The 15,315-nt window shown below is 38.0% G+C and overlaps 1 protein-coding gene across 2 annotated transcripts in view; it reads left to right on the top strand.

Moving 5' to 3' along the window:
• Positions 1-5,170: 5,170 nt before the first annotated feature.
• Positions 5,171-15,315, top strand: part of bltp1 (bridge-like lipid transfer protein family member 1) — a 76,347-nt gene continuing 66,202 nt past the window's right edge. For both annotated transcript variants that reach the window (XM_085441438.1, XM_085441437.1), the window contains exons 1-11: positions 5,171-5,315; positions 9,233-9,368; positions 10,031-10,147; positions 11,544-11,622; positions 11,718-11,782; positions 11,981-12,155; positions 12,694-12,775; positions 12,861-13,054; positions 13,583-13,662; positions 13,875-14,025; positions 14,918-15,074. In XM_085441438.1, coding sequence (XP_085297564.1) covers positions 9,263-9,368; positions 10,031-10,147; positions 11,544-11,622; positions 11,718-11,782; positions 11,981-12,155; positions 12,694-12,775; positions 12,861-13,054; positions 13,583-13,662; positions 13,875-14,025; positions 14,918-15,074 — 1,206 coding nt within the window. In that variant the 5' untranslated portion in view covers positions 5,171-5,315; positions 9,233-9,262. The remainder of the gene's footprint in view (positions 5,316-9,232; positions 9,369-10,030; positions 10,148-11,543; positions 11,623-11,717; positions 11,783-11,980; positions 12,156-12,693; positions 12,776-12,860; positions 13,055-13,582; positions 13,663-13,874; positions 14,026-14,917; positions 15,075-15,315) is intronic.

Below are 15,315 nucleotides of genomic sequence, written 5' to 3'. Positions count from 1 at the left end.
TCAAGAATACTGTCAGTATGTTTTCAGTAGGCTGTTTCTCTGTAGGATGGAGTATTAATGTTTTCTCATCCTTCTGTTAATAGAAGATCTGCATTAAGTTATTGTTAGAATTGGCTTAGGTGTCCACCGGGATGTTTACAATTTAATTTAAAATGATATTTATTCAAACATGAGTTATTCGTTTCTTCCCTGCCTGCATCGTGCAACAGCCTCCGCTGACCTTTGAACCTCTGACACTTGCCTTTTTTCTTTTTTTAATTATCTTTGTTCAATTAATGTGAGCGGTGTCGATTGCCTGACTTTACAGAAAGGTTATGTAATCAAGGCGCCCATATTTCAGTATGGACAAAGACAAAATGAAATCTCCTCGTAATCCCTCCTGACAGACTCAATGTGTGTGTTTAGTTGCCATTACTGAATGCATTTCCCAGTTGTATGTAAAATAGATTTTTTTTTTTTTTTATTTCCTTCCACAGTAACTGCCTAGTTATTGGATTGTTGGAAATGCCCAGCTTTACTGCAACCCTAAATTTGCTTTTGTCTTAAAATCTTGTTGTAATAAGCTTACTCGATGTTGCGCCATATTACATTTTTATTATATTTTTAATCTTAAACTTTCTTTGTACTTGCATATTGGAATTCTTTTTTTATTTGTCTAATTGTACATTAACTTGTGTACATTAGTTCATGAATAATAAAAACAGTAATAACAAACAAAGAAGTATCTGGTTGTAAATCTTTGCCCTTCCAAGTTCCTCAAAAATTAAGGTCTGAAAGCTGAAGGTCCCTGATAGGTTTAAAAGCTGAGATGTTTCGTTTTTCATGCTCCTTAACAAAAACAGCGTTAATAAGTTTCAGCAGTTTTTATTTCAATACTTTTGGTTAATTTTGCAAATGTGTATTTATGTCCAAATGTATTTTACAATGATTAGCTTATCGATATATTTTCATTTTCTATTTCATATTAACCTTTAAAGAGACAAAGAAATTAAACTCTTCTGCAACTGACTGGGTAAAAATCTGAAGCTGAAGCTTTTTAAGGTGTCTGTTCTTGCAGAGGACTTTATCAGCTTCTCATCATAAACTCGATGCTTCTCTTAGCTATGCTGTGCCGTGCCGGGCAACTACTAATATCTGCCAGACATATATATCCCATAAGCTTTAGTGTGGAATTTCACAAAATAGTGTGCAAACACCTGGTGTTCCCAGGAGATGAAGCTGGTGCATGTGCAGAGCCGGTTCTGTTTTGGCAGGATAGTGTGCAGCAGCAGACGTGATAATAAAAAAATAACAATCTGCAGGGTCCAATTATTACCTTTCTTAACCATGTATCAATTTCAGGGACATAGGGTGTGGGGGCCTTCAGTCTATCACAGCTTTGGGCACGAGGCAGGGTACACGCTGAAGAATTTGCTGAAGTCCATCACAGGGCCAATACAGAACGACCAAAAGCATTAATGATCATGTTCACACCTACAGCCAATTTAGATTCACCAGTTAACGAGACATGTATTTGGACTGTGGGAGGAAGCTCGAATACGCAGAAAGAAGCCACACAGACATAAAACGAACATGCAAACTCAACATAGAAAGCCCCCAGCTGACCTGCAGATTCAAACTCGGGACAGTGCACTGCAGGAGGTATCATTCCTGCAGGAGCCTCTTACACTTTGGGCCCTTTTTGTCATACTTTTCATTTATTGACTTTGCCTCAGTTTCTGCTGGAAAATAGAACATTTGCAGTTCTTGGCATTATTGGATGGATAGTAATGAAATGTCTTGCAAAGTATTACGGCCCCCGATATGCTGGCACCATTAAAATATTGGATTATGACCAATGAGCTTGCAGCTGTACTTGTTTTTAGATCGTTTCCAAATGTGTGCATCATTGTTTTGTTTAAAGCAAAGCTGAATATAGCTGAGAGTGCAATCCCATCTATTGGGAATGTATATGCACCATTGATAGCTGGGGCCTCTCTCATCAGCAAGTTTTACAACTGTGCTTTTGGAAGTGCTCCCAAACATCACTATGATTTTTACTGGCAAGCTCAGTTTGACTGACTGATGACCACGAGAGTCCTCGATGTAACTGAGTGTGCCAAGTGTACTTTAGCCAGTCAGTAATTGATTTCCTGAGATGAAGTGGTTAATAAATCCAAGTTATAATATCAGGCAAAGTGTTCACAATGAAATCTGATACTCTGATGAGACCGAGTGGAGGTCTTCAGTATGCAAAGAGAGCCGCACCGGACCTAAGACCCTGAGAATACACATGGCTGATCAATCAAGCGGATACAGTAAACACCAGTGGGTCTGTGTGTTTCAAGATGTTCTTGCTGAATAACATTAATGACATTTGAATAATGCAAAACTGCTCAATGGTGTCAGAGAATGAGGCCTGAAGTGGAGGCCTTCGTAAGCTAAGTGCAGCTTCTTTTAGATTGGACCATCTTTAAAAATAAAAAAATCTGCTTTTTGTAAACCATTAGAGGAAAAAAAAGACAATTTTGAAGTTCATAGCCTTTCTGTAATTGCCTCATGCAAGAAAAGTCTAATTACGTGTCCTCTAGAGAGCCTTGAACTGCTGCATGTTTAAAAACAAGAGGGTAATGAAGCAAAAGTGAAGGAGCTGTTAATTACTAATATAGTATTTGTAGCTGCGATACCACGGACATCCTTCAGGAATTCAGGTGAAATAACACTCACAAGACAGGAAAAAGGATTTGTGTGAGATGCGGGTTTCCGTTAAAGCTACGGCAAAAAATAGGCTGGTCTTGTGGGAAGGGCTTGATTGGCAGGGAAGAGCTTTGAACCTGATGTTTGCAAGCTTTGCGGTAAAGCGACTCCCACGTGTTCTTTGGGGAGGCTTTGTTGTTGTGACTGGAGGAAGGCTTGACAACATCCTCTTACATTAAACAATACCCAAGAGTTCAGGCAATTCCTGGAGATAACAAAGAGTTGTGGCCTGTACTGTTTTCTGGTGTTTTTGAATTTTTATTTTATTTTTTAATATAACAGGAATCAAATTGCTTCTTGTTTTTCTCTTTTAGTATTATTATTTTTATTATTGTTGTTGTTATGGCTCCCAGGCTAGAAGCATTTTCATCAACTTAAGGTTCAAATATTATTAACAATTTCATAATATTGGTTAAAATGGAGGAAGCAATTCTCCAAGAAGAAGTGAAGACCAGCACGGTTTAGTTATGGGAACGGAATCTGTCATTATTTCAAAACACTTTGCTACAAAATGATTTAATTTTGCCATGAAATTTTGAATAATATTCATGATCCCTACAGAAGCAAATGTATTTGAATAAAGTGATTACATTTTTGAATTGTTCTAATTTATTATATTTATTGTAACTACTTTATAAACAATCTGCTAAACACATAGATTGACTGACACATAATGAACATCGGTATAAAAGTCTAACATGGGAACATGGCAGATTTCTTCGGACCTTCTAATTCACATTCAGAGTCCCTGGACAGGGTACATAAAGCTATACAATACAAGAAAGGTTAAATACATAAAAACATAAAAACAAAAATTCATCACACTAAATTTAATTCTCCCTTTTCAAAATTCAGAGATACAGAGATCAGAATACTCTTCTAGTGCCTACAATTTAGCTTTCAATCTCTGGACTGCAGATACAAAGAAGGGGAAACAGTATAATCATTTAAACTAGCTCTTCATCATGTGAACTACCTGCTGCTTGCTTTTGCAATATTTTTCTTACAACATCCCCAAACTGCTCAAATGTCAGTCATTTTCTACTGTGCAGATATTGCCATAGTCTATAAGAGCAAAAATATCCAAAGTTAATATAACAACTTGGCAGAAAATTACATATATTCCTAGAGAATGTCTTACTTTAAACATTCTTTGTAAGTTTGTAACAGAAAAATGTTATAAAACCATTTTGGGACCATTTACAAATCTAACGAAGAGAATTGTTGAAAGGTCTGGAAGAATAAATATGAAGTTGTTATAATTCTTTTGACTAAAATATTTCACCATCCCCAAGACACAGAATTAGCATAGAGGAGCTGTGCTGCTCAACACACTGTAATATAATTTAGAAAGAATTTCTTCAACCAAAAAATCTAATTAAGATTGTGGGACAGGCTGAATGTATAGTGTTGAAGTCTTGGCGTGATCAGCCTACACATTACACGTTCTGTTTTGATGAGATGCCAGGAAATAAAGTATTAGTATACTTCTCCGGAATAGCCTGCACTCAGCTGGCAGTGCACTATACCTGTTTATAACCATCTAACAATGTTCAAATGTTGACTAAAAACACAAGCAATGCTGTTAAAGGTAAATTCAAGTTGATTGTAGTCATATCAGCAACACAGCTGATAGGAAATTGTCTGCCAATTGTTGCCAACAACACACAACAAAGGGTGTAACACATCACTCCCTAGAAGCAGTGCAGTGTATCAGTGTACCTAACTTTAAAGTGCTTTTAGTGCAAGAAGGTAGAGCCCAGATTACAGAAGGAAACAACATAGTGCAAGAAGTGTAGTTAATATTGCAAATACATGATACCTGAGTATATGTTTCATGGCATTCTGAAGCAATCTGTGCAGCTAAACTGAATTAGCAGGAGGTTCAGTGCATATTTAAATGCACTGAACAGCTTGAAGGTAGGTACCATCCGTGAAGAGTGATGTTCAAGTTATAGTTCACAAAAACAGAGGACTAGGCAACTGGAAAAATAAAAATACATTAAATTCAATATTGTATTATTATTATTATTATTTTTTTTTTTTTTTTTTGTTGTTGTTGTTGTTGTAGTGATTAAAAAATGAAGAACAAATTCAAGATAATGAAAACTAATCCGAAACCGACAAAAATAAAGTCATCATTTATGAAAAATATAAGCATCTCTGATCAGTATGTGCTCTTTGTTTAATACTCTAGCAACTCACAGAGTAATGTGTGTATTATTTTAATGCATGAAGTAATTTTTATGTTACGGTATATCGATTTTATGTAACCAGTACGACGTCAAACACCATTGTCACAAATACAATCACGCTGGGAGGCAGGAAGAATGTCTGTCAGCTGTGTGTCACGCTCTCATCTAATTGGTCAGAAGCTGCCTTGGCTCTTTTTTCCTATTGGTAGTTTTTGTGGCCGGTCTCGTCACAACAGGAAGAGATGCTAACTGGTCGTCTGCCTGGCAGGTAAATAGTACACACCGGGGATGCTAGCTGTGGTCATTTCCGACACTACTAAAGGACAGAAACTCCGGGCTAACTGGAGCAAAGATGAAAGCCCATTCTTTACTGAGGATATTAAGGTATGTAAGGAACACCAGCTGTTTTGTTTTGACAGTTCAGAAAAGGAGAAGTTGGAGGGCGCGGCCTGCTGTCATTAGCATGCTAGCTAACCTCAGTGCTAACGTTATGATATTGAGCGGCTCTTAAATTAATGGCTTAATGCGTCATTAGCAAAGAAGGAGGCTGACTGCAGAGGACAAATCAGTAACTCAGACTTTTGCTACGAATGTTTAAAAAGAAGATAGGAAGATAAGCTAAATTCAACAACAGTTTTTGTTTGTTGTAGGTAATGCTCAGGAAATTGCTCAAGACTTGGGATTAGCTAGGTGTGTGGTTAGTTTCAGGTGTCTCTGGATTCCAGATTACACTGAGCTGGAGTGAGTAATCGTTTCACACCTGGCCTTCTATAAAATGATGCAGCGATGTCCTTTTATGTATGTCATTACCTCTGTCAACAAAGGCAAACTGACAGACAACTTCCCCATTATTTTTTTTTTTTTTTGCCACGTTCGGTTCATCTTGCAGTCCGACATTTATTTGGGTTAAACGTCTTAATTGCTCTTTGGTTACCTGTGTGCGCTAATATAATGCTGATAATCAAATTAATGCACATATTTTGGGGATTTTAATCTGCCAGTCATCTTAGCTATGGATTCTCTGTATAGCCTTTTTCAACTACGGCAATGGGACAGTGCGCCTCGATTGTTTGTGTACCTTTGTTTTTTTGTTGTCAGAATCCCAACCACAAGCTAGCATTTATAATCCCTCCTAAATAAAAATAATGATGTTAGGAACAGGTGCATCTGTGGCTGATAATTCATGCCCGCATGCTTATGAGTTACTTTTATATCAGTAAGTGAGTATTTTTTTCAGTCTATTTAGAAGGTTTGAATTGGACATAAAAAAGTACTGTGTAGTTATAACAGGGTTTTGTACTTTTATTTATCCACTAGGATATGAAATTGTAATGAACGCTCAGTGACAGTAGACTCACTAAGTATAGAAAGAGACTTAAATTGCACTTTTTTCTTAAGACATCCCAGTGTGTTGTACATTTGCTCATTGTGTAAAAGTGTGTATATGTTTATAATGCACCTCTTTAATGAAGAATAGAAGGGTGTCGTTGTCCCCCCCCCCCCCCCCCCCACCCCCCACCCCACCCATGTACTGAATTATGCAGTAGTTCTGCTCAGTGTGCCCATTGAATGGTCGTTGGCATGAAAAAGTTAGTTAACATAATTGTTGTTTACAAACTAAAGACTGATGGGTGTTGTTTACTTCAGATGATGACTTCTTGCTGTAATCTAGTCACCATTATGAACCTAAAGTGAAAACACTGAGCTTGCAGAAAACAATTATGAGTCAGTGATTGCCAACGCTGATCTTTCCTGAAAGCCAGCATCTCATATCATGTGCTAGATTGTAAAACCTGAACTTGCCTTACAGGAATGGATACGTAGTCTGGGTATTTCCAGAATACAGTTTTGTTTTTGTTTTTTTGTTTTTTTTTTAAAAACATATGATTTAAACATCATGATGGCTGATGATCATTCAGACTTCTGTGTTAAATTAATGCTTCAGACAACCATGCAAAATGTGATTTACTCTTAACAGTGTAGAGTCTATGTTTTAGCTTTGCAAGTGGTTATATGTTCTGTGGTTTATCAAGTCAAGTTGATCCCTTTTTTTTTTCATTTGATTTTAAAAATAGCAGCGAAAGTCGTAGTTGTACTAGCTGGAAATGCATGTCAGAATATGGTGTGAGTTAAAGTATTTTAGAGAGGTTTGGCGTTTTAATGTATTAACACTTTGCTTTAACATGAGAGTGTAAATCTCACACCAGGAGTGATATGAAAAGATGAGAGGGGAGAAGAAGTGCTCAGTGCATCATCATAATGTAATGCTATGATGACTTTAATGTGATGGGAACACGATCATTGAGGAAATTGTATGTTAGAAGGAAATTTTTTTTAATATCACTTCTCGATTTAAAAGGGAGCCACTGAAGAGAAGCTAATATGAGAGAAATATAATCTCTCTTTCTGTTCGCTGTTAGTACTCTTTCTGTGTGTTTTGGATATACAGAAGAGTGAGGTAAGCTTTATGATAAGGAATCATGGTAGGCTAGCCAGGAAGTAAGATTCTGGAATGTGGGCAGGTTTGAACACAATGACCTAAAGGATCTTTTGCCCATTTCCTTATAATTTGCTTCAGAAGAGAAACCGACAGCCACAGCAGGATTAGCATCTAGCAGGTCCATGTGAGATCAGAAACGTCCGTTAATTTAAAGTCTGTCAAATGTGACAAGCAAACACATGTAGTTACATGTAGTATCTGTCAGAAAGAAACTTTTAGAAACTGTGTTTTCTGTTGGATATTGTGCTGGGATTGTTTTCATCTCACTGGTTTTACAGCCAACAATGTTTGGGGTGGATTAGATGAGGATTTGTGTTTGTGTGTACAGTATTGAAGCCTTTAAGCATGGGGTGACTGAGATCACAGCATACACGGGCACACATGAGCCTTTCACCAGCCTCCTGTCACTAATAATCATTGAAGCAAATACAAATAACTGAACGAGCCACAACATGCAAAGTAGTTACGCATTTTCCTAATTATGATTGTGCGTCATGTTATGCATACTGTACTGTACTGTAATGTACTGGAAATATGCATTATGTGACTGGTTTGAAATCTTAAAAAAAAAACTTCACAGTACTAATAACTAATGCTAATTTTATTATTTTCATGCTTTGGGCTTGCCTGTCTGTACATGAGTCCCAATGGACTCAGACAGTTATGTTCTAATGTGTGAAAATGTCTGCTGCATCTTTGCTTCATGTCTACAGGGATGTGAACTATAACTTGGAGGGATATGACCACAGGATATAAGATGAAACAAGCAATGATCCTTTTGCCCGCCAATCTTGTTTATTATTTCTCTTTTACAGAATCATATTTGCAAATTAATCTGCCAGATTTTGTGATGCAAATTTTATGCCAAATATGATGCAGCCCTGCCAGTGTAGACATAGTGTAGTTCTAACATGTAACTTGCTGTGTCGATGCAGCAGTTTTGATAACGCACATTTATCATTATGTACGACACAGTTTGCAAAATAGTTAAGACACTATAAAATGGAAATAAAATCAGAAAAGCAAAAAATTTTGACTTATTTAAACTCTATATTAAAGAATTTTAAAGGAAAACATATTATAGCCAGAAACTTAATTATTATTGTTATTATTATCATCGGGTTTTTTTTGTTTGTTTTTTTTTTTAATCATTTTGAGTGTGGTGCAGTTGTGACAGACATATTTAGTGTTTTGCATTATTGCTGATTTTAGCAAGACTGTAAACAGGATCTTAGTTGCTCTTCAGGACTTCCTTTGTTGTTTTTTCACAATGAGTCTAAACTTTTCAGCTCTTAATAAGTCTAGGCATGCAGTTCAGACTCATAACATCCAGAATATAGTTTGAACAAGTTTCAAGCCATTGCCTACAAAAGACATCTGGATGCCAGTATTTCTTTAAAACTTCCAAAGCTTGTTCAGAATTTATTCTTCACGGATGTGCAAAATGTTCATGTAGTGACCACTAATACCATCCCGTGCTTCCACAGATGCTGGCTTTCAAATTGTGCACTGAGAAAGTGGAAGGCCCCTCTGGAAATCTGGAACTCTATGTACCAAAACAGTTCCTGTGATTTCCAAGAATAATTTTAAGTTGTTGACTCACCCCCCTGAGGAGGCAGCTGTGCGGATGCAGAGACGTTTCTAAAGGGGAAAAAAAAAGTTTAATCTTGTATTTATCTGCATGATGGTTATAACAAGTCACTATTGATAGCATTTGTCTTTCTCTGCAGTGATGTAGTTCATTGCATACTTAAACATGTTCATGTGCCAGTGAAACTAATTTGACATTTGATCATTTCAGTTTTAGACACCTGACTGCGAGCCTGTAGCCATGGATGGACATGCTGCCAAAACCAATGAAAGCACCTTCCCCAGCTTTGTGGATCTGGATAATTTCCTTACCAAGCATGATTCCAACTTCATCTGGCTTCTTGTTGGTCAGTAGTTAAAAATTTTATGGAGACACTTAATTTGTATGTGTTCCAAATATTGGCTTTGCAGCAGTAATATTATTTCAGTCAATGCATCTTTATGAGAGTGCAATTTAATTCACTTCACTGCACACAAAGGGCATTTTTTTGGCCTTTATACTCGGTGTTGAATGTATAGCAATGATTCAGCTCAGTTTACAGTACGTTTATGTGTTCTCTTGACATGTTGGACATTTTATTGTACTGAGCTCTAGGACTGAGTATAGTCCTAGATAAACGTTTTAAAAGCAGGTGTCCTTTGAATTTAAGCTTAATCCATATCTGGATTCAGTCATTAAGGAATATATACCTCATCTTTTTATAGAGAAGAGCAGGTTCACCTGAATTTGCACTAAAGCAGGTGAAATGGAGTGTATATGAATTCCATCTGCATTACCAATTATAGTGCCTAAGGAAACAGAGTACTTTCAGGTGGGGTTCCTAATGTGTTACTAGTACTCATGCTGTGCTGTTGCAGAATTTGACCCAACAGAGATTAATCAAGCATTGTGATTATATTTGAAAGTGTTGGCCTACTAAATTGTTATGTTTACAAGCAGACAGAAGCTTCTGTAACTCTTAAAATTAATTTTACTGACTGAAATCATGTTCTTTCTTTCCCCTTTCAGCCACCATTCTGTCCTGTGGATGGATTATCTATTTAACTTATTACAACTCACGCAACATTGGCCTCATTCTCACCCTCATCATCAACAGACTCTACAAGGATGGCTACATTCACATCGGTGTGTTCATCAGGAGCTCTGTCGCACAGTGATGAATAGGGAGGAGGAAGCGTTCAGTTGAAGGCGTTAACTCAATCTGCTGAATATTTCATGATGAGCCAGGTTCTCTCAGTGATTATATCCACAGCATCTGAGCAAACAATACCAGACTTTCTAAACATGGGTGACACAATCCACAATCCAATGAAACCTTACTTAGTTTTTAGGATGTGAGCTTCTCTTTCAAAAACGCATATCAATTAAACACAAACTTGAACCTGACTGACAGCATGAATGAGAAATGCAAAATGACAACAAAGGCAGCATGAAAGTTTAATGAGAAGAGCAAGGCGTAGTTGACATCTCTTTGCCAACATATGCTGGTACAAACTGAGCAGTCACCCTTTTGTTTGCGATTGACTTTTCTATCCAGATAAAGAGAATGTATACTTTTTACTGACATATTTGTGTCAGGTGTTAAGCAGGTTCAAACATGCCTCAGGTGTGTTTCGCTATCATTTAGCTTCAACTCAATCCTGCATGAATTTACAGGAAGGCATTAGCCTTTGTGGTTCTGTGTGGATTTTTGGAGCGAGTTAGACATTGTCTCGTCAGTCAGTGGAAAGGAATTTCACCAGTGTGAGGAAGCTTTACATTGGATGATAATGCATGAAGCACTCAGGTGCTGTCGCTCTGTTTGCATGAAGTAATTGAAACTGAGAAAGACATGTTATGAGCCAAAAGAGATTATTAACAGGAAATCAAATTCATCCTTCTCACTCAGTGACAGACTCAGACCCACTTGCTGATTTAGATCGTAATTAAGATTGTTTTTGGGGTGTTTTTTCTCTCTCTCTTTGATAAGAGTGAAAGTGCGATTAAATATCCCAGCAACACCCATGCTGCTGTTATTGTACCAGAGCTTTTATAATTCTGTAATTGCAGTTTTGTAAGGCAAGGCAAGGCAAATTTATTTGTATAGCACAATTCAACAACAAGGTGATTCAAAGTGCTTTACAGAGACATTAGAAACAAAAACAAATAAAAAGCATGATTTAAAATTGATTAAAACAAACTAACTAACTAAACACACACATTTCACACCTGTTCGCGCGATCTGAACCCTTATCGTAAGGGGAGCTACCAGTCCTTCTGTGGACGAGCTACTTTCTATTTTAAATTCCCTGAATTTAAAATACTCTCTAGACCCAGTCTAGACCCAGTTGGGGAGCTACCCAGAGCTCTAATCCCACACCTGTAATGATTCATTTAACTGGTTAAGCTTGAATTGAAGACATTGCAATCAAATCCAAAGAAATTTGCAGGATGTTACTAGTACGGTTTAATAGTAAAACCAACACTTTATGTTGCCATTTTAAAACATGCTTACACTGTTCAACTTTGCCTTTGTGCACAGGCTCCTTCTCCTTCTCTGTTCTGTCAGGGAAGGTCATGTTCAGAGATGTCTACTACATCAACCAAGACATGTCTATCAGGTAATCTGACCGATGTTTCTGTTGTTGCTTCTCCTCCATCCGTCCCACTCTTATCTTATAATTTGCATGCTGATTGTTGTTTGTGTGTGTTACAGGATACAGGATGGCTTTCTCATATTTCGTTGGTGGAAAATGTATAATCCAAAACAGAAACAACATGGTGAGTAGAGAAGTATTTGATGACTGCTTAGATTAAACTTTTAAATGCATATGTTAGTCCACCACAGAAAAAATATATGTATATATTGGAAATCTTGGGTTATCTATGTTTGACTATCAAGATGCAACTTTTCTAACTGAGTTAGTTTCATGTGGCAACATCACCTTGAGTTCTGAGTTGTCTCTGTTTTTGCATCAGATCCCAAGGCAGAGACGAGGCTTTACGTGACTGTCAACGGCTTTGAGTTCCATGTCTATAACCGGACTGACCTCTACGCACGACTGCAGGAGACCTTTGGACTGGAACCCACGCTTCAAAGGCCCAAAAAAGATGAAGAGAGGGGGCGAGAGGACAGAAACAAGACACTGGAAAGGTATAACTACGGCATCATCGGGCAACTTTGCTTTTTATCCAGTGTTAAAATTCTTTGTAAGACATGAGTCTTATTTGAAGTTTCTAAGTTGTTAATTGCTCTAGTTGTGTTACCTTAAAATCAAATAAAAATGCCTTTGGATGATTTGTCAGTTTTTAGCTATATCTGAAACAAAAAGAACACATGCAACAGTCTAAATGCTTGTTTACCTTTTTAAAAAAAAGTGTATATTTTGTTTTTTAATTGTGATAACATTTTTGGGAGTACAGCTTTTTATATTTTCTCAGCATGTCTGTATGGTTTCAGTTCAGCAGAACAGAAATGAGTGAAAGAGCACATTCAGTGGTTGTGAATGATAAACAGCTGCTGAAAAAGTTGCATAATGTCACACCCTTTTCTATCTGTTGTTACCAAGTGGATTAGAAGTGCAGACAGAACAGAGCTACTGTCGTTTCCTGCTGACAGTCAAATTAGTTGAACTGACTAGAATCACACCTCTACTTAAAGATTGTGAAACTGTCTTCTGTTTCTTGTGTAGTGTCAACATTAAAGCTGAAAGTCAGGATCCCTCATCATCTTGGCGGTCCCTCATTCCCGTCATCAAAGTTAACATCAGCACTGTAAGTACCTAAGAACATCTCAAAACCTTTTAGAGGCATGTAATACAATTTAATAAAAAAATAATGTGTGTTTGCTGTCTTGTAGGGCCGCTTAGCATTTGGGAACCACTACCTTCCACAGACTCTGTGCATGAACTTTGAGGATGCCTGCCTGACGTATGCCACCAAACCTCCCTCCAGCCACTTGGACCAGTACATGCACATTGTCAAAGGCTCACTGGAGAATGTGCGGGTCATGCTGGTTCCCAGTCCTCGCTACCTGGGCATGCAGAATGACGAGTGAGTTCAAGTCATCTAACAAAGATAAGCACATAAACAGTATTTCTCTGTTTACAGTGTTGTTGATAATAAAACTTTTTACCTCAAAGCATTTTTAGAGGAGTTGTAGCCCAAAAAATAACTCGGCTTGAAGAATATCCTATTTCTTTATTTCCACGTATTTCTTTAAGCATATTATAATGACTAGTGCTAGTTCTCCGTAGTGCTTCTCATCTATCCTGCCGCATGCATATCTATGGTGTGAATCTTAAGAACAGACAGGATGAGACTGGGTTTGTATTTTTCATCTAGTTTGTACAAAACGCAAGTAGAAGATTTTTGTTACCTTGGAATAATTTTATTTTAATGACTGCTGTTTTTTACTCAATTACGCTGCCAAGTGAATGTCGCTCTTTCAAGTACACTGAGACTGAATTGCATTGCATTAAAGATCATGGGTTTACAGTATAGAAGAATAGGCCACAGAGTTCCAAGTCTCTCTTTAACATATTTGCCCCCGAATTGTCATTTTGTGAATTTCTCATCTAGACCCCCCAGACTGATGGGAGAGGGCTTTGTTGTGATGCAGTCCAATGATGTTGACATCTACTATTACCAAGATGAACCAGGTAAGCTCATGCATGCACACATCCGCTGAGATTTCTGTGCTAAGACATTAACATGAATAACTGATAGCTGCTGACACTAAATGTAAAATTTGCCAGCCAGTATGCTGTCTCTATTAAAGTATATTCTTGATTGTTTTTAGTGCAGTTGTGTATTTTTGTTCAGCCTTCTGCTGATACCCAGGTTTTGACGTTTTCACTGTGTATGTGTCCAGGTCTGGTTCCTGTCGAGCAGGAGAGTGGCGAGGAAGCAGAGACGAGCAGTGAGGATGATAAGCTGCAGGACCTGCCTCCTTGCTGGGGTCTGGACATCGTCTGTGGGAAAGGAACTGACTTCAACTATGGGCCCTGGGCAGACCGGCAGAGGTGAGCACAGATGGACAAAACAAAATCAGCATGAAACCTGAACTAATAGGTTTTTAGAGTACAAGCTGACAGTTGGAGGTATTAGTTTTAAAGACATCTCTGTTTTTAATTGTAGTTCATACAGGTCCTGCTCAGGATTTTGTCACTGTAATACCACAAACGTATTATTGCACACACAGAATTTCCTTGGGTGAGCTGCCCAGACATATTAATCCTGGCTCAGTTATACTTTCAAGCATATTTACAGTGATGTGGTATGAACTGGAGAACTGGAGCGTAACTCCTTTTCATGTGTTGTTGAGCTCACCAAGGCTACCGAGTAAAAGCGTCATCAGCTGCACACCAAGAAGTTGGAGATTGTCTGTGGAGGCCATCACAAAGTACTAGGCATTAAAAACGTCTGCAAGCAGTAGGCTGCGCACTGATGTTGTGTCCATCTCTTTATTGCCTTAAATCTCTGAACATTATGTGAAATCCTTACTGTTCCTGTGTACACATAAAAAGCTCTTTGTTGCTTGGTTGCTGAAGTTGTTTTCAGGGTCGTTATGCACTTCCATATTTTAGATTTCATTCCAACTAAAACATGAATGAATGTGTTTGAGATGATGACCTATTGCTCACGAACCAGGAAAGAAATTAAATCCAGCTTCAGTATTTGCAGAGGGCTGGCTTCTGGAAGGCAGCCAATCAAAACTGATTGGGTTTGGTTTTGATTGATGACAGAAAGAAAACTCCTGATTTACTGGACAGTTTAGTTTAGAGATGTGCCAGTAGAAACTGGCTGAAGGGGGGGGTGTCATCAAGTCTTTTATTCTAACACCCCGATGGTATGATTAGTTCACACTTGTAAGTATTTAGACTTGGCTCTATAATATGATTTTACCTTCTTCAGGGACTGTCTGTGGAAGTTCTTCCTGCCTGCAGACTACCAGGCCATGAAGGCAACTGAGGTGGCACAGCCGGGAAAACCCAGGCAGATCCAGGCCTTCGAGCTTCGCATGAACATCATTGCTGACGCCACCATCGATCTGCTTTTCACCAAAAACAGGGTGACTCTTGCTCTCTCTCCTGTCTGCTTTTTTTCCCCCTGCCAAACTCTTTGATCTGTCTTCGTCTCCCTGCTGTTCTCCTCGTCTTTGTCTTTATATCTCACAATGTTTGAGCTATTGATATTGGTTCATGTTTTATGCTTTTTCATATTTTCTTCCTGGAGCAGTGCAGGGATCTTCACAAAGCATGTGAAGTGCATACTAAATAACACCATTAATACACGTTGAATAAAAGCCTAAA

The sequence above is a fragment of the Copadichromis virginalis genome, linkage group LG19 (genome assembly GCF_057382275.1).
Source record: "Copadichromis virginalis isolate Kocher_CV1m ecotype Utaka linkage group LG19, C_Virginalis_male_GT1.1, whole genome shotgun sequence".
Lineage (NCBI taxonomy): Eukaryota > Metazoa > Chordata > Actinopteri > Cichliformes > Cichlidae > Copadichromis > Copadichromis virginalis.
This window is presented reverse-complemented; position numbering and strand designations above follow the sequence as displayed.